Here is a 20389-nt window from a genome sequence, read left to right on the forward strand (position 1 = left end):
CATGATAATTGCCTTATTTTCAAATAATTACTTCAGATCAACCTTATTGCTTGCTTGCTTCTGCTTAATCTGCTAATTCTTCGCGAACACTTCCCTTAAAATAATGGTCTATGTCTTTGTATAATTTAACCAGTTATTGTTCATGTTGTCTTGGCTTGGCATTATTAAGTCTTTGTGTTAATGTTTATTCTTTCTTCAGTTTTCTCTCAAGTGCTGATCAGAACAAATTCCTTTATTTTGGATGTTTGATTATATCTTCCTTTGTTTCTTCTATTATTTTCTGTCATTCACTCCCAGACATCATCTGTCTATTACGCTTTGTCCATCTGCAATATGTCGTATGAAATTTTACTTCTAGTATAGCCACAAGAAAAACAACATGGACTCCTAACTGATATAATTTCATTATCTTTTGTCCAACACATTTGCTGATGTTAACCGCCTGGATAGATAAAATTCAACGCATTTGTCCTCAACAAAAGCACTTGACTTCACGAAAAGAAGTATTGATACTGTGCAACAGATGATAAAAGAACCATTTTTTCTTTCTAAGGCGAATCTCTATTGTTTGTCCAATGGAACCCTATATATCAATGCCATTGTAACCTCATTATATGTATGTCATTACATACTGAATGTTACAAGAAAGGAACAAATAATTATCGTACATGAGTTACAAAATCGCTTGAGAACATCAAATCTGGAACAATTGAAGAAACTAACTTTGTAAATCTTTGTCCCCATTCATTGACCTATACTCTAATTTCCCGTCATTTTTGCCATTCAATCATGTCTTTGCTTCCCCAGAGGAAATGTTGCTTATCACAATTGATATTGAAATTGAGGTATGTTAAAAAGTTCAAAGCGACAGAATTCGGATTTGAGTATTTTGACTGGAAGTTGAATGTTATAATAACCGACTACTTACTGTAATCAGTCAATTGATGTATCACTAAAACGGTCACCTATAGTCTGGCATGATAAAATTCTTCTGTTGGCAGAATGTGTTAAGAATGTTGACACATGTCAAGTTGGTATGTGGTTAGTTAGGACGATAGTCTGTGGGACTGTAAATAAAAAGAATATTATTGAAGATTGAAATATTAAGTATCGTAAGGGACAAAAATTTTAATATTATAGATGAGACACTAGCAATAATTAATAGAAATATGTAAATAGAATGAAGATCCATTAAATCAAGATTGCTTTAATTACTTTACCATTTATAGTCATTTGTACTAGTTTTGATTCTAGTGGATTACCTGTCGGCTTTTAATAAGAAACAACTACTACCAGGGAAGCAAGAAAGTTCGTGCGCTTTTATACTATGGAAGAAAACTGTCAATTACAGGGTTTTAACGGTTTGTTTATTCGGCAAAATAGCCTCCATTTGCTTCTACAACCTTCTCCCAGCGCTCAACAAGCTTGTAAATGCCAGTTTTGTAGAATATTTGTTCCCGAGACTCGGAAAACTCAGCAACTGCATTTTTGACGTCTTGTTCAGTCTTGAACTGCCTGCCACGCATAAAGTTGTCTATGGCCAAGAATAAATGGCAATTCGAAGGGGCGACATCTGAGGAGTAGGGAGGATGAGATACAAGCTCCCAACCAAGTTCTGAGATTACTTCCAGCGCCTGTTTTGCGGTGTGAGGGCGCGCGTTGTCCTGGTTATAGAGCACACCTCTTTTGTTCACTAGTGCTGGCTGTTTCTGGGTCAGTTTGATGGCTACCGTTCTCAGTTGTGATGAGTACACATCTTTGGTAATTGTCTTACCACGTTCCAAGAATTTGTAGTGCACGATACCGTTTGTAGTCCACCAAACACAAAGCAAAACCTTGTGTTGATGGATGTTCGGTTTTGCAGTCAAAGGCTTCGGATCATTCGGTGATAGCCAATGGTATGACCGTTTTTTATTGTCATACATGACCCACTTCTCGTCACAAGTTATTATACGGTCCAAAATTGGACAGATTTTGTGTCTCGTCAACAAAAATGAACAGATATTCAGTCTTAGAACTTGGCTCATAGCGGTCAGCTCGTGAGAGACCCACTGACCCAGTTTTCAGGTCTTCCCCAACTGATGCAAACTTACCCGAATAATTTTCCTGCTTACCTCGAATCGGTGAGCAAGTTCCTCACATGTTTGACTGGAATAATCTTCAATAGAGGCCTTCAGGTGGTCCATATCCACTGATTTAGGCCTCCCAGAGCGAGGCTTATCTTGAAAGGTCTCGTCACCAGTTGAAAAGGTCTGGAACCATTTTTGTGCTGTACATTTACTTATTACACCCTCTCCAAGCGCAACACATATTTTTCTAGCTGCTTCTGCACCATTTGTCACCAATTTAAACTCGTAAAGCAAACAAGCTCTAAAAACTTCATTTGACACTGACATGATCACGAGCGATTTTTACACCCTATACTGACAAATGCGTTGTTATATTCACCGTGGCTGATGCGTCAATGAATAAGCTTTCCCAAACAGTCAAAACTTTCATGCTACGGGGACAGATGTCGCCGCAGCAGCCAAATGGAAGCGGGAGTGGTTCAAAAGCGCACGAACTTTCTTGCTTCCCTGGTATATATCTCTTGAAGCTCATATAAGGTTTCCAATTCATCAAATAGTACCATCTTCCTTTGGACCCGGACAGTGGAGAGAAGGGTACTTTTTCCGGCTCTTAGCATGATGGAGATGTAAGAAGCAGAAGAAATAATTTTCACTATTACCAGCTGCGAAAACATATTACTAGTTTAACCAACGTTTTATATAAGAAAACAAAAGTTGTAGTCTCAATGTTCCAGATCATGCTCTTAGGATATGTGGTAAATAAAATAGGATGATAAAGAAGTAATTAGTACGATGTGATGTGATTTTGAGCTTTCATTCCAGTCGTTATTGATGTTGCCGTGCGCTTAATATTGGTAAACATGTGGGACATCGGCTGGAGGGCCATATCTAATAGTGTACGGTGAACAGTGTGCTCAAACACACTCGTCCTTTGTCCATTATTAAAGTCCGTCAAAGTGTGCTCTTAATTCCTCCGCAGTTTGCACCCTATCCTGTTTCACTGATCTCGACAGTATGATATCTAAAATCTTCAATAGGATGTGACCGTACCATGTCTTGTGCTTTTGATTGATTTCATAGTCCTTTTCTCACCTTTGCCAAGTAGCACAAATCGTTAGCCCTCCGTTGGGGGAATGATAGGTCTAGTTGGGAAATTATTTGAAAAATATTACATTGGGACAATAGTGTTAAGAATACCCTTGTAACTATTTTACTTGGGTACAGTTTCGTTGATTTTCAGCTTGTCCCCAAATTTGGGTCAATAATTTACTTCTACGGAAAAATAAACGATCTCTTAAATCTTCGTATATTCCTTTTCTTATTTAATTCCTTTCGGATTCAGAAAATTTACGAAATTCAAAAAAAAAAAAAAAAAATCCGAAAAGTCGAAATTCTCTAATCACAAATATTATTAAATTCTGGGAAGTTTCGGTTTTGAAAATCTCCAGAATATGAAAAGATTCCTGTTCTAGAAGACTTCAAACTTCAGAAACTTTTCGGAAGAGACTCAGGTACCTACTTGATTTTTTGCAAACGGAAGCACGGTGGCTCAATGGCGAAGCTCACCTCTGGTGCTAGGGGTCTCGGGTTCAAACCCTGCTCCCGCCAAGTGAACTTTGTGGTGGACAAACACCGTGTGCGTGGGTTTTCTCGGGGTTCTCCCGTTTCCTCCCACTTTCTTCATTCCACCATTTCATTCATTAGTCATTATCACCGTCTCCTTTAGCCTAACCGGCATAACCGTGGGACGTAAAACTCAAAATTTCATTTCATTTCATTTTCAATGGCGAAGCGCTTATCTCTGGTGTGTGAAGTCTGGTTCAATTCCCTGTCAAGTAAATTTATGGGGGATATCGTGTCTGTGGGTATTCTTAGAATACCCCCGTTCCCTCCCCCATTCTATTATCATTTCATCAATGCTTCCATCATCATTAATTTGCTTTAATCTTTCATTTCCTTTAGCCTAAAGCGCATTACTGTGGGATATTGGACTGAAACATTTAGTTTCATTTCATTTCGACGTCTTTGAACATTTCATCATACATTATAATAAATGCAATCTCATCCCACTTCTTTTATTTTGGATCAAATATATCGAAAAACGCTAAAAACATATGTTTAATTATTTTAAATGAGTAAATACCAAATTTCATGCCTCTAACATAAAGGAATTCCTATTTACAATAGTTTCTACAAGTTTTATTAATGATCTTCGCGCGTTAACCTTCAGTTGTTTTCTATATTTACCCCAAACTCAATAGAGCGCAGCACCAGCAGTGAGCAAGTTCAAACTGGATGAACTTCAGAGTAAGAAGAGGAATCAGGAATGTAATATTGAAAACATGAAAAATAAAGCACAATTGGGAACTAAAACAAATTGGAATGCAGGTGAAGCCAAAAGCTACACTGAAAATATTAATAAGCGTAATGAATGCAGGAAGTTGAAGAAGACGCAAGAAAAGGTAAGTCATCATTTTCTTCATTCTTTATGCTTTGCCTTTGCCTTTCTTTACGCTTGCTATTAAATTGTAATGAAATGCAATGTTGATAACATTCTTAATCTCCACATTTCGTACTCTCGCCTATGATTGAATATCACATTCGTGCTTTTAAGTATAAATCTAGACACGAGCCATCGTTGAGGAAGTAGCCAGGAATGATGAACCATGGAAACTTTCAGTTGTATAGATTTAAGATAAAAAGTCAAATATTTAATTACAAGTAAAACTATAAGTTACGATATGACTGTGGGGTTGAAGGGAAGGTTCTAGATTACTGGTCCCCCTATATTTTTCATAAATAGAAGTATTTGCTTACCTGATATAGGCTCCTTCTTCCTCATGCTTGCGATGATGATGTTTCTTTAGTTGCTGTGAACACTATTTATTATTAATTATATTAATAAGAATATGTTAGCATTTTGGGTTAGAGGGTTTTGCGTCATACGTGTGTAGAAATGTTTATTGTTGTCGAGGGGTTAGGGAGTCTTGTCCCCCTATGCTTTGAAGAAGTATTTGTGATTTTGTAAAATAGTGATATTTTAGGTTTTTTGAAGTAGTCGAAGGTTGTCCTGGTATACTTTTATAGAAAATTGTGTTGTTGTCGGGTTGGATAGGGGGTTAGGGAGATGCGGGTCAGTGGTATAGGTGACCCGGAAGATCCAAAAAAGTGAATTATTTTCTTTTGGTCATCTAATAATACAGTTTTTTTTGTCTCTTCTGGATCATCTATATCAGTGGCCCCCATCCAGGGAAGGGGGACCAGTAATCTAGAACCTTGCCGGGGTTGAATGTAGAACCCAGTTTTAAATATTAATATTCCCGTTTCCGTTTTTGTACGAGTTTTTATTTTATTTTATTTATTTATTTATTTATTTATTTATTTTTTGGTATCACTTTGTACTCATGTTCTGGATCGGTGTTATTTTCTTACCCGGGTCCATTCACTGCTAAATGCATACATATTAATAGCAAACTGATGCACCACAAAACAACTCTTCCCTTGTCTTGCTTCCTACATGAATTTAATCTTTAATTTCTTGCAAATATAGTTTATGGATCCATACATAAATTAATGATATATTTGTTCTTTTCTTTAAGAAATATACTGTTAGTATGTTTAAACATAATTTCTTACGGAAGGAGTTGAATTCCCGAGTGGAAATTCACTTTAGGAGAGCTTAACCGTTATGGCTGTAAATACTGCGTTCGTTATATGCCATGTATTTTTATATTAGCTCATTTTACCATTCCTTCCTCCTCAGTATGTTCAACCTTTAAACGCTCATTGACGCAACTACTGTGTAAACCGCAAATGTTTAAACTTAAATACCTCAGCCCCTAATTAAGCTATGAAAATAATTTTAATATCAATGTATTTCTAAAGGATGAGTCTTTTTGCAGATGTGCATTTTATGTATGTCAAGGGTACCACGATGGAGGGGAGGTAACTTTCATTTTTTTCTATCAGATTTTTTCTAGAGCGATTCCCTCTTGAGGAAACACTCATGAAAATTGGTATGTGAAACAATGAAGTAGTCCACTACATGGCAATACTCTGTATATGTACTTGTTGCTTATATGTGTCGAGGAAGGGAGACGAAGTTGGCCATTTTTTTTTTGTCTCAGTTTCTTGACGTAAATTACATTTATTTTCAGGATGGTTCCATATAAGACAAGATATATTTTCACTGAATTGCGGTAGAAGCCTGTTATCTCCTTGGAATTCGTGTTCCTTAAGCTTTCCGACGATGTATCAATCATGACTCTGTGATAATTAGGAAGGTCATGACGGCAACAGCCCTTCGAAAAATGACGTACAGGACATTTTTTAAAGGAATTTCGTTCTGAATTTTTGTTTCGCTTTGTACTGTAGCACTGGCTGCTATTTTTCTATATTATTATTATTATTATTATTATTATTATTATTATAAGTGCATTACCTACACATTAGCATTATTTTGTTAACGTAGAGTGACTAAGAGAGTTGCCAGCCTCCCCCCCCCCAAATTCTACTTTTTAAATATCGTTGTTTCCTTTTTCTACGAATAGGGCGGGAATTCCACAAATGTTACCTCATTGAAATCTGTTCTATAAGCTTTCCAACGATGTGCCACTCATGATTCTGTGATAATTAAAGGGGTTACCAAGGCCCCAATATGAGAGTCTATGATTTCGTTCAAATCCCTGGCGGACGTAGAACGGTTGAGGTAAGAACTTCAAGACAACGTGATGATATTGTTTCTATACTTCTCGGAAACTTTCGTGATACCACATCATGAGTTCACACATTGTCACATGACTTTAGCTTACTTCGTAATGGCTTCCTTATACATTAATGCGTGCATAAAACATTGTTTTTTTGTTGTACGTTATTAGACAAGGCAGAGGTAAGTTCCCACTTATCTTGATTACTTACGTTACTTACACAATGTTTTTTTAATAACATTACACATTTATTTTCTATATTTTAAAAATCCATTGATCCATAGACTGTACTGGCACCCTTGAATCATGGGTGGATGTACCGTATAGTTCCTGAGAACAGGGACAATCCATGAGTAAAACTGACGTAATTAATTATGTGGGTTCTTATCTTTGAGCGCCAAAAGGAGAGCAAAAAGTGTGACGATGAATAAACCAAGTGAATGATGATGGATAGCGAACCAGGGATCCTATTCAGCGTAGATAAGCGCTGTACCACTAAGCCACCATGCCCCTCAGTGTTATATGACAAGTCCGACATGTACAGTGGAATGCGCAAGTGACTTTGATGCACGTGGTCACGGCTTCGATCCTCAGTGGGAAAGCAAAAAAATACGAGGTGCGTTCGGAAAGTAACCTCCGATTGGTCACTATGCGTGAAATAGTGGGGGCAGCGCTACAATCTTTGAACAGACGTACGCGGTAGATCAGTCTGCATCCAGCCGTGGTAGAGTGAAGGTTTTCTGATCACTAGTTACACTTTTATAGCGTCTCAAAATGTGTACTACAATAGAAAATCTCGCCAAGTGGGAGGTACGAGCTGTTATGATTTTCTTACAGCAAAACAATATTCGGCAGCAATTATTCATCGGAAACTTTGGACCAAGTGTGATTAGTGAAGGAGTTATTCGTGAATGGGTTCGTTCATTTAAAAGTGAATGAAGAGAATAGTGGCAGATCGTCAATAGTCACTGATCAGCTCGTTCAGAAAATTTATGGAAAAGTTCGTGAAAATCGACGTTCTACAATCTCGGAGCTTTCCAATGAATTTCCACAAATTTCCAGGACTGGGTTATATGACGTAGTGACAGAGGTTAGGCACAGGCGGAAAATGTTTATGCTGATGGAATTTCTAAGCTAGTGCAGAGTTATGGCAAGTGTTTGAATGTTAGTGGAAACTATGCTGAAAAATAGAGCAAAGTAGTTCTCATATATATATAATTCTTTTTTACTTTGGTCTTTCTCCCTTAACCAATCGGTTACTTTCCGAATGTCCCTTGTAATTTTAAAATCATTCACTTTCAATAATCACCTGCACCCTTTGGCGTAAAGCACATACGCTTGGGCCGTTAAACTAAACAAAATTACACACGACTTTTTTTTTATTTGTCCTGTGTATTAGAAACATAAAAACACGTATAAAAATTGTAGGATAGGAATATCTTAACTTAAAAGCGTACAGTTTAATTGATTCTAATTGTTACGAGTAATGATTACTCCTCAAAAGTATTTAATCAAATTATTTTCCTTCAGTTAAATAGATCTCTTTCTCATAACTATTTCCCCCTTGCTTTTTCTTTCTTTTCCCTTTCAATTTTATCGCCATGTTATGCTTTGTTAGCATCTATGAACATATTACTCAGTAGAAAGTATCTTCTATATGATAATGTAACCCTATATGTGCGATAAGTGTTTTATAGGTTGTTGGAACATAAAATTTTGCATCTTTATATGACATTCGTTGAAGGCGTTATTTTAGCTCTTCCTCACAATACAGTACATCACTTTATTACCATGATATTAAATTTGAAATTAAAAACAGTCAACAGCCTCGTTCGTGTGTCCCAACTGAGAAGTGTCTCTAATTGAATTTTGTCTAGAATGAAACTTCCCGTCATTTGCTTCCAATAGTGTTGGGATAGCCGATAACGCTGCGAGGGGAAACTTTCTGTCAAGGAAAACTGATATGGCACGACTTAAAATGAGTAGGGTGGGAGTTTATAAAGTGTGTATCATCGCTAAGTGTTGCCAGCTTTCGAAGGAGATTTAACCTTCTTCAACTGTATTAAAACAGGTATCATAATGTGTAATACTTTCCTTACTGCTATGCAACCTAACAACCTGCTTTGAAATCAAAAATGAAATCTTTCAGTTTAACGTCCCACGATTACTTAGGCTAAGGGACACTATGATTAAAGTGAATGATGATGGACAGGGCCAGCTCTAGGTAATTTGTCGCCCCCTTTTCTCCAGAAAGAACAAATCTTAAAAGCCACGGTTTTAAGTATTCTACCCGATCATGAACAACGAAGGGGATGGAAAATACACTCTCACTCACAAAGGCCTAAACACACAAATACAATCTCGTTTTTTCGGTTATTTGCTTTAAATAACAATCTATTATGTTCGTGAAAGGTAAGATGAAACACCTGCAGAGGAAAGATGGTAATCCTTCTCACAGAATTCAATATCGATCTTGAATCTCACTCAATATATGTTTGCAATTCCAGTGCAACTAGCTCTTTTGTCATTTCTGGATTTCCCTTCTACATCTGTTAAAAAAAATAAAACGAAAACTTGTTTCCATATTCAATGATAAGGAATTTGTTCGTGACAAAAGCAAGACTAGTTTTCATATCAAAACTGTGATAACTAACTAAGAGGAATAGATGTTTGCCACTGTTACAGAATTGAGTTATTGTATTTGACAAGAAACAAACAATTCATGCTAGAAGTTGTTCCAACATTTGCTTTAGCACTGTCTATCTGACCTTTTTTTTTGAAACCTAGGCTAGGTGAAGCGCGTACATACAATTTAACACTGCATTTAATCACAGCAATGCGTTCCAACCAGAAATTGAAGCCAAATTCCGTATAGAAAAAGTCGCTTGCTTCTGAGTCCTACACCATTTCTTAACCCACTTTTCCTAGTGAGTGATTTTATATATTCAAATTTAAGGTGAAAGTATTAGCTTGCAGCTCTTCGCCCATTTGCAAAATTATTATTTCTAAAACGATCCAGATCTCAGGACGTGGAGGTGCCTGCAATTTGAACTCTCTCCACGCCCCACCCAACCATCGAACCATACAGGACATTTTAAGTTACGTTATTTCACCATTATCAGTCAACAGTGTCACCTTGAAATCGGATTTCCAATCTAATTTAGGCCTTAAAGAGTGTAATGTTGCTCATATTATTTAATATTTTAATGTTTATTGGCATGCGAGTACGCAGATTTTCCGTACTATTAGAATTCGATATTCTAAAACTAATTTTCCTTGATCTACCCTAAAGTAGATCTCATCACCTTGTGATTGCGGCACTGGCGAAATGACAGTACATTGTACAGCTAACCCTTGCATTACCTAGATATTTTTCTTTTTTGTAACACGGACTACCAAGGTCCCACCTATTAAGATTAAATATATCTCGCAAAATAATCAAATTAGAGACTCTCATAGAAATCAACAGTGATTGGAGTGAACAGTACACAGCATAAGATTAACGGCTATTTTCTATACTTTCGTCTATGACTGACACTTCTAAACATCAGTCACATCTCCTACCAACGGGAGGTACTTTGTACCCACCAGGACCGTGCCGTGGAAAATCAGCGCCCGGGGCGAGAGTATACGACAGTGCCTCCATACATATATTCCAAGTAACTTTTCCCTTTCTTTTGTCTCCTTTTCTCCCGATTTTTCGCCCCTTACTTCGGCGCCCGGGGCCGTCGCCCCCTCCCACGGCACGGCCCTGGTACTCACCAACTTAAAATAGCAAATGTATGAGATACCCTGACGTCTATTTTGCACCATCGTAAGGTATAAACTTTAGTTACACATGTTGAGCAACAACACACACACAAACACACACACACACACACACACACACACACACATATATATATATATATATATATATATATATATATATATATATATATATAAGAATTATATAGAAACGATTAGAAGTGTAACTACAAAAACATGCTGTATTGGCACAAAGTATCCCCCTCTCGTTGGTAGTGCAAGGGTTAATGAGATCTAGTTCAAAATTATGACTTCTTCTATGATTTTACTTTAAAAATGAAACGAAATCTTTGAGTTTTAAGTCCCACGTTTATCGCGGCTAAGCTAAAGAAGACGGTGATGATGAGAAATGAATGCAATGGTGAAACGAATAAAGTAAGAAGAAACGGGAGAACCTCGAGAAAACCCACAAACACGGTGTTTGCTCACCACAAAGTCCACTTGACACGAGCTGGTATCGAACCTTGGACGCCATGCACCAGAGGTGAACGCTCTACCACTGAGGCACCGCGACCCCAATTTGACTTTAGACTTTCAAATTATACCATGCATAAGTGCCGGAAGTCTTACAGAACGGCTTTGTCCGTCTGTCTGTCGTTAGATATCACAGTAAAAACGCTAAGAGAAATCGAGATGTGGTTTCTTGCGATCGATTCAGTGTCCCAAAGATAGAATTTGTCTTTTCCGTTAATTCTATTCAAACCGCAAGTGGTTCAAATTAATCGTTTTCGGTTTAAACGTTTATTGTCATACAACAAAATTGGTAAGTGATAGCGAGTTTTTTTTTTTTTTTTGGTAAACGATTCAGCATCCCAAGGCAACATATCATGAGTATCCACAATACTCTACCGGAAACGAAAGTATTTCAAATTTACTATTTCCGGATTCAATACTGATTTCCATATAGCAAAAACGGTAAATGCTATCAAGATGCGTTTTATGCAAGAAATTCAACGCCTCAAGACATTATATCATGTCTATTCACAAAACTCTACCAAAACTGGAAGTGGCTTAGATTTACTACTATTTTTGGTTTCAACACTTACTGTATTTTCGTAGAGCAAAAACGGTGCAACGTATGAAGAAGCAGCTTCTTGCAATCGATTTAGCGTCCGAAGAATATGTTCTCTTTCTTCCATTAGCCCTGTATTCAAACCGGAAGTATCTGAGACCAAAAATCGTTTATTTCAATCTTCGTCATAAAACGAAGACATAAAGAGATAGTGAGTAATTTCTTTTTGATATGGATTAAGCGTCCGAGAAATAGATGTTACCTTTGATATTATTACTCTATTGCAACCAGTAGTTATAGCAACAGTTTTGCTTCAAGTTTGACTATTGAATTCGCGTAGTTTGGAAGTAGTAGTGTCATACTGTGAAACGATACTCACTTGTTTTAATTATAATATTGTGAAAAGGTGAAGCGTGTATCACTCTATTTACGATATCGAACCAAACATCTTGACATACTTGATAGTAAATTTCCATGTTTAAATTTCAAGAAGAATAAACAAAATATATTTTACGTCGCTAAAATGTGTGGCGTTTGTTGCAATAATAGCTGATTTCGCTGGTTTATATATTTGTGTACTGTATGCGTAAAGCATATGCACTGGCAAGTGATTGATTGTGTCTATTGTTTAATTTCATCTAATAGTAATGCAAACTGTGTCCTATAAACTTTTGAAATGCTCGTCATTTCTGTTCTAGTAAGTTGGCAGCACTGAACGTTACAAGATTTTCATCTGTTGTATTGGTGGGTAGAAGTCACTTAGCACCGGATAACGCATGATCGTCATCTGTTTCTGTACAGGTAAGAATGGAACGCTTCACGACCGAACATCGTGTTGTCATAGTTAAAACGTATTACAAAATTAGTGAATGTTGTGTATAGACTGTTCGGAAACTCCGTGGAGTGTGTGGTCAACGTAATGCACCGAATAAGTCAATTGTGATGACTTTGAGCAAACATTTCATGGAGTTTGAGACTACTAACCACAAGGACAGCAGATAAAAGTCGTGTAACGCTCAGTGTTGCCAACTTACTAGAACAGAAATGGCTGGTGTTTCAAAAGTTCCGTTCTTTATGGGATACTCTGTACATACTTTCTAACAGTGACACACATATTACTTGTAAAATGCCAGAAAACTCTAGGAAAAGACACAAATAGTATTGGATAAAAATATATTTAGAAATGAACTTATTTTTAAAAAAGGAACAATTTCACCTCTATCGAATTACAAGATTCACCTTTGACGTTTTCTGAACCTATACGATGGACTTTTTCCAATTATGCGATAGACCTTATGCAAATGGGAAGTCTTTTTTGTGAATATTACAACGTAAAGATAGTCGTTTCCATATATAAAAAAGAATATATCCACTTCGTTTGCTCAATTCTACTGTATAATTAGTAACTGTGGAACATTTTGTCCCAAACCTTTAGAGGCCGTTAAAGGTGAAATTCGAAGAAAAAGAAGAAAAATGTTCTCACTTGAAAATAAGGTTCTCAAATAGTATAGCACACAATTCCCTGGTACGAAAGCAATGAGTACTCAATTAGTTCTTAAAAATGTATCCCAGTACAGCAACTTACTGTATTCAAATCGTTGCGCAGGTACCGCGAGATCGTGAAACATGTATGTTTTAAAGTTCCACGCGTTTTCACACCATACTAGATGCAATCACGAGTTTCCACACCATGGTGCTAGATGTAAACACTCCACAGACACTCCACGAAGAAGACGTGGTCCACCGTCACCAACGGTCGGCAAGGGGCGGAGATCAACGAAGGTAATAGACATTTTAGCATAAAAGAGGAGAAAACACCACAAAAGACGTTTAGGACACTCATGGGATACCAGGGTGGTTCAGATGCATGAAGATCTGCAATTACCACACCTGACAGATTTCAGAAACAAACAGTCAGCTTCCTTCTGGCGCCAGATAAGAGCACTTGAATATCCACTCATAACGAACATTGCAACTTAGGAATCCCGACGACAGCTGTACAGGATGCCTCACCCAATGTAACCACCAAAGACGACCAGCAGTGAGCCAGCGGTAGTTGCGGCTCATGAAACCAGCAAAGTATCAAACACATCAAGCCAAGAAAACAAGAAATGGAAAGCAAGGGCAAGAGCCCTTTACTTCAACTCATACAACTCAAGAACATATCTGTCTGTTTATCTTTCAGAAGACATCAATCTTGTCCGGTTTATCAGACCACCAACTCTTTAAGACTCCTCCTCATTAAGAGGTACCCATCCTGTATACTCTAAAGACACATGGCCATTGAGCTCCTTTCTACCTCTCTAAGACGCTCGATCATTGAGAGGCACCTAATTACCAAATTCTCTAAGAGACACGGTCATAGGGAATTCCTACTCCCTTCTCTAAAATGACCGGTCATTGAGAGACACCTATTCAATACGCCCTAACACGCATGCTCATTAGGATCCTTTAAACTTCACCAACAAACCTCCAAATAACTAGAGGAACGTGTACTTATTTGTAATATTTTGTATTCAAAAGAGAATCTTTTGTTATAAAATGGTGATGGGAAAGTCCAAACTCCCGTGCACCATCTTCTAGCTCTACCCTAAAAGACAGAAAACTTGACAATATTTATACAAGGTGGCCCAAAAGTAGGTATACAGTTCCGTACTGATCAGCTCATTGCATTTCCTATCATTTCTTATTGTTATCCATCAGGTAGACTTACTTTCTTTATTATTTGTTCTTAATGTCTTTTTACTTATATCTTAAGCTCGGAACAGCCGAAGCAAATAAACCCATAAACTAGAATGTTATACTTGATCAATGTAGAGGTGAATACCTACTTTTGGACCATCCTGTATAAAGAAATTTGCCAGTTTCTTTGTAATTCCTCGAATCGCTTGCGGAATATCTCAAATTTTCATTCCAGGGCGTCTCAAAGCGTGATATTTCACATGTTTAATTGTTTATGAATTCAAAAGGTGTTTTCGGACCCATCCTTATTAGAACATTTTCTTTCATTTTGATATAACGGATTTCCTACTAAATTTATTACAGGTGTTCATTAACAACTTTTATAACTACATAAACAAATTATATGGTATTAGAAAAACACAATGATTGCATGTATCACTCTTCTACTTTATAGAGAAAGTAATGGCCGCTCTTGAGGAAAATCAAAGCGGTAAATATTAATACTACAATTAAGGAGAACAATAGAAAGAAATGCAGAGGTCTTATTAAATGCTTGCAAAGGCATAGGTTTAGAAGTAAATGCAGAGGAAACGAAATAATGGAAGTTCGTCAAGAAAGTAATACGACAAATTGTGGATGCATTAAAGTATCAAATAATACTTCGACAAATTAGATTCGATTCCCGGCGATAGCTCATGTGGTTCAGATTCCACGTTAATCAGTAGGTCCACGTCTCATATAGGCTCGTTGCTGAATGGGACGTTAAACTCAAAATCAACTCAACAAAGTAGATCAGTATTAACAGATTACAACTATATCCAGGAAGAAATTAGATGTTGACGAAAGCAGGAAATTCGTGTTATTATTCAATTCAATTCAAAATCTCTTGTCGCGAATTCTATCGAGAAATTTGAAACTTAAAATACATAAAACGATAATCATGTCTTGTTGTGCTGTGTGGCTGCGAAACATTTTCTCTTACTCTGAGGGAAGAACGCAGACTGAAGGTACTTGAAAATAAAATCTTGAGACGAATATTTGGACCCAAGAGAAGTGGAAATGGAGAATGATGGAAACTTCAAAACGACGGACTTCGTAATTTATACCGTTTACCGAACATTGTTAGTGTCATCAAGTCCAGGAGGCTCAGGTGAACAGGTCATATAACCAGAATGGAAGAAAGCAGATACGTCCTAAAAGTTTTAATTTTAAACCCAATCGGAGAACAACCATTAGAAAGACCAAGGTGGAGATGGAAGGATAATATTAAGATGGATCTCTCAGAGATCCAAAGTAGAAACTGGATCCAATTAGCTAAGGACAAAAGTCAATGGAGAACGTTTGTGAACGTGGCACTGAATCTCAGTATTTCATACACCATAGAGATAAGTAGTTAGTTAGTGAAATATTAACACTTTGTTGCTACCAGGTGTATTTTAGAATTAGTAAATGTTTTAAATTTCCTTTCCTTATTTAATAGTGAAAAAAATATTAGTATTTACCGAGGTCACTTTTCTTAAGAGCCGGCTGTAACACACGATATATATATTGAATCTGAAAACGCATCTAAATATATTCTGAAGCAATTTATTACTTGTCATTATTCCGTCAAAAGAAAAATTAAAAAAAAAAAAAAAAGAAATTAATTTCTCAAAACTTAAAGGTTTCTATTCTCTCGAAAGACTTTCTCAACAAAGAGTATAAAAAATCAAAAGTTTACAACCGGAAACTGGTTATAGAAGAAAGGGATCAAGGCGCCCACTGCCGTGCTGAATTGGTTCAATTGTAAGTCTCGAACCACGGACTTGGTTCTTGTTAGTTTCTTTAGAAAGAACATCAGAAGACAAAGAGGTTCTGGGAAGACAAAGAAAAATCTTCAGAAAGTAAGACGAGAGAAGAATGACAAGTGAGAAATATACGACACTAAAGGATGTTCCAGTTGTTACGATATGACTAAACTATATTTCAATCTGTAATGGGACTTACTTAAAACTCAAACTCTAATTTGATAGTGTATTTTCGTCATCACGCTAAAATACACAAAATAATGAAATAAACGTGTTGTACGTTACAAAAATGTATGTAATGCACCCTTGATGCAAAGACATACAGAAGAGACGCGAGGCCGTAAGCCGAGCAAATGCGGGTTCTGCGGGCGGATCCCCCAGCTAGCCTAAGGCTAGTCATTATATAAGATAAATAATGTCTATGGAATAAAACTGACGTAGCTAGTATAGTTGGCTGCTTCTCATAGAAAGCGGTAGCAATCATTATTTAAGAAGACTTGACTTTTTTGTTAGAATTTTTCTAGCAGGTCAGACGGTTCCAAGAGAAGGACAATCATTACAGATCTAGAACTGAATCTCTGGAATTGTTGATTTTTTTGCATTTTCAAAGTGCTAGCGTGTAAGGGATATCTTAACTATATATAAAACTACATGAACTGACATAAATTAAAGGGGTACTTCCGGTTGTCGTGGAAAGTTGAAATTTGGCACGATTGTATCTTTCCGGGACTAACCCACCGGAAAATTCCCAATAGTGAACATCTTTAATTTTTAGGGGATATAAACGGGGAATGAAGAATTTCCCCATATTATTTAAATTGGCCTTTTTTGGACCTATTATCTCATGTTTTAGGTACTTGGAACTAGAATAAAAATTTGAAATTCGGTATGCTTGTACGTTTTTGTTGGCATTATTTAAGTAAATCAGTAAAAATAAAAATTTCTAACTTCAGAGTGGTTTTATGGGTAACTGAAAAATCTTTCCCATGTTATTTATATGGGACGTCTTCTACACCCCAAAATATTTACGCACTTCCGGCAGGATTAGAATGATGAAATCTGGCATGATTCTAGCCTTCCGGGACTAACCTACAGAAAAATTGCCAAAAGTGAATATTTTTAATTTTTAAATGGTTTAAAGGGGGATGATGGAATCTCCATGTTACTTTAATAGGCGTTTTATTGTGATACGAAATCTTATCTTCTAGATAGCTGAAGTACGAAAAGAAACTTGAAATTCGGTAGAATTGCGGATTTAAGAGGTGCGAGCCCTTAGGCCTAGCAAATGCGGGGGTGTGGGGGCGAAGCCCCGCACCTGGACAAAGTGCAAATGCACGAAATTCAGTGTCGATGCAAAGGCTGATACGTAAGAGATGCGAGGCCGTAGGCCGAGTTAACTTGGAGGTCTGGGGGCGGAGCCCTCAGCTAGAAAAAGGCTACTTTATTTTATATAGATACCCCGGATATTGGTAGGTCTATACCAGCTGTAGCTTTAAAGATTCTTGCTAGAGTATTATTTGTCTGTTGCTTATTTAATTTTGTAGGAATGCTAATCTCTGATGCTGGTTATTAAAGAAAAATGTGCAATGAGGTAGTTCTAATAGGGATAATGATATTCATATATTAAGGATATATTGATTTTAGTTGTTTCTAAGCAATAAATGCTGATTCGTACAAACTCGTTATTATTGGTATTTTATGGTGATTATTTTTCCTCCTCTTTTAGGGCTGAGGTTTATATACAATAATATTTTGTTGTGTTTATTTGTTTCGTCATTTGGAATAATCTGTGTCGCCACTTTTATAATCTTCTTTCTAACAATCTGTTGATTGTATCATTAGTTGTTTCCATGCTCATAGGCTAGCCAAATAATGAATCAGTCACGCCAGGTTCCCCTCTAATTTTCTTCGGTATCAAGGGTTCTGTGAAACATACTTTGAACCACATTTTATGGGGAAAACCCGACGAATTTGCATTTACTTAGGGGATCTTGGTGGGAAATAACAAAATAGCTTCACAGGTTAAGACTCGAGATGATACTTCTCTGTCACTGTGGAGCCATTGGAACCTCATAACGCAAGGTTTTCCTCTGTCAAGATATATCCAATCCAAGATTTGAATCCGTTCGAAAGGGATTACAAAGTAACAACATAAATGGTACATTAACGAGCTAATTGAGTAAATATAAATTCCAGAATTTGAGTCTCATTCTTTTGTCAATAATAAAGAAACGCTTTGTGGTGGAAAGAAGAATAATTCACAACTAAACTCTACCTTCCTCAAGAACCTTCCATATCAAGGTTCTTATTCCATATCAAGAACCTTCAACATGTAACAAAAGGATAAATGACAAAAATGGATTAGAAAGAGTGAACCTGATTACTGTATGAAAGATAGCGATTTCCAAACTTCAGAATGACGGAGCTTCGTATTCTAAGGTGTTTCCGAAGTCCAAAATTTATGAGTTTGAACCACTAATGTATGTATGGAAGTATAAATGTCTACAAGTGTGAGTCCATGATGATGGTGAATTCACTAATACTCATGAAAATGATGACATGAGTATTAGTGAATGTAAATGTTCACCATGTAAGATGAATAAGTTTAAAATAGCAAAGAAAAATGTAGTGTATTATATCCTTATGAAATATTAGTAATAAACAAGAAATCGCAACGAAGTGTAAGTGCAAATAAATCAGTAGTTTTGAAAAGGTCAGGACTCAGAGAAGTACACTTCTGAGAAAATCGAAAAAGAACTTTAATTTTTGAAAATTCTAATAGACAATAAATGATCGATCTCTGAAAAAGTAGGGTTTTCTTATGGTTATACGAAATGAACATCTTGTGAGTAATTAGTAATCCAAATAAATAAATAAATAAATAAATAAAACGTTGGTCTAAATTAAAATCTAAATTTTCTGACTCATGACCTTTTCAAAAACACTGATTCAAATAAAGTTAACGGATAAGTTAATAGGTCATACAGTAATACCAATAATGATAATGATTTATAAGAAACTAAAATCAAACCACAAACAGATAAATTGACAATAAAGAGAGAAACCAATATAAATGAAAAGAGAAACTGAAATCAATCAAGAAACCAAAACCAATCAAAAGAGAAACCAAAATTAATCAAAGGGGAACCAAATTCAATCAAGAGAGAAACCAAAGTCAACCAAGAGAAAAAATAGAAATAAAACAAGAGGAAAACCAAAATTAATCAAAGAAAAATCAAAGTAAATCAAGAGAGAAATCAACATCAATGCGGGGAGAAATCAAAATAATAAAATCAAACTCAATCAAGAGAGAAATCTAGTCAGATCAAAAAATAAAGAAAAATCAATTAAGAGAAAAACAAAAAAAAATTATTTGAAGGAACCAAACAAATAAAGTAACCATAAGTTATAAACAACTAATTAAAAATTTAATGTAAACACATATTATTAAGATACAATTTGTAATTGCCTCTTCAAATTTTGCATAAAAGTTGTAAGTGGCAGAATTTTAATAAAGTTAATAAATTTGAAATTATAAAAATACGCATGATGCTGCAATATTTTAAAGATAGATATTTTCTAATATAATGTTGGTACTGTAATTACATTAAGGGAAATGGTAAAATACACGAATAACAAAGAGGCTTTGTATATACGTTTTTAGATAGTAAGTCGGAAAGCTGTTTACTACATGTATGTAATTTAGAGTGTACTTTACTTTATCCTGTAAGAACTGTTTCTAAAGTATGACTAGGCTAAGTGATCTCGGTACAAAAATCAACATTTCTAAGAGTTGAATTATACAATTTTGTTCCATTTTTATCAAGTTGCGTTACACCACATACTATTACGAAAATAATCTAATATATAAAATTGAAAGTGATTATGTTTGTGACTTGAACCACCCGAAACATTTTGATCTAATTTTCAGCGTAGATGAGATTCGGGCCTGCGAAGTTTATTATTTTACTTTGACAGTAGAACTTAGGAGAGAGGAGGGAGTGATGTATAAAAATGATCGAAAATGCACGATATTAGTGTCGCATCCACAGTTTCCAGGGTCACTGAGACAAACAGTGACACTTCCGACGCCATTTATATCCAAATTCAGCCCGCATCGTGCTTTATATACAAAACGAAACATATTATCCTTGTGTGAAGAATGGGCAATTTGCTAGTTAATTTATAATTATTTTGTGAATCTCACATTTTTCTTCGATTTCTGGGTTTACTTCTCAATGCTTGTATACGAGAGCGTATATATCTAAACAACAAAAAGAGCGTATATACATATCACCACTGTATGTCTTAGTTGATTTTCATATG

At 36.1% G+C, this 20389-nt stretch overlaps 1 protein-coding gene across 2 annotated transcripts in view; it reads left to right on the forward strand.

Moving 5' to 3' along the window:
• The window catches only part of LOC145674432 (uncharacterized), a 509074-nt gene that overhangs the window by 188965 nt on the left and 299720 nt on the right, over window positions 1-20389 (forward strand). For both annotated transcript variants that reach the window (XM_081744485.1, XM_081744486.1), the window contains one exon: window positions 4331-4531. In XM_081744485.1, coding sequence (XP_081600611.1) covers window positions 4331-4531 — 201 coding nt within the window. The remainder of the gene's footprint in view (window positions 1-4330; window positions 4532-20389) is intronic.

The sequence above is a fragment of the Thermobia domestica genome, chromosome 17 (assembly GCF_964235325.1).
Source record: "Thermobia domestica chromosome 17, izTheDome1.hap1.1, whole genome shotgun sequence".
Taxonomy (NCBI): Eukaryota; Metazoa; Arthropoda; class Insecta; order Zygentoma; family Lepismatidae; genus Thermobia; species Thermobia domestica.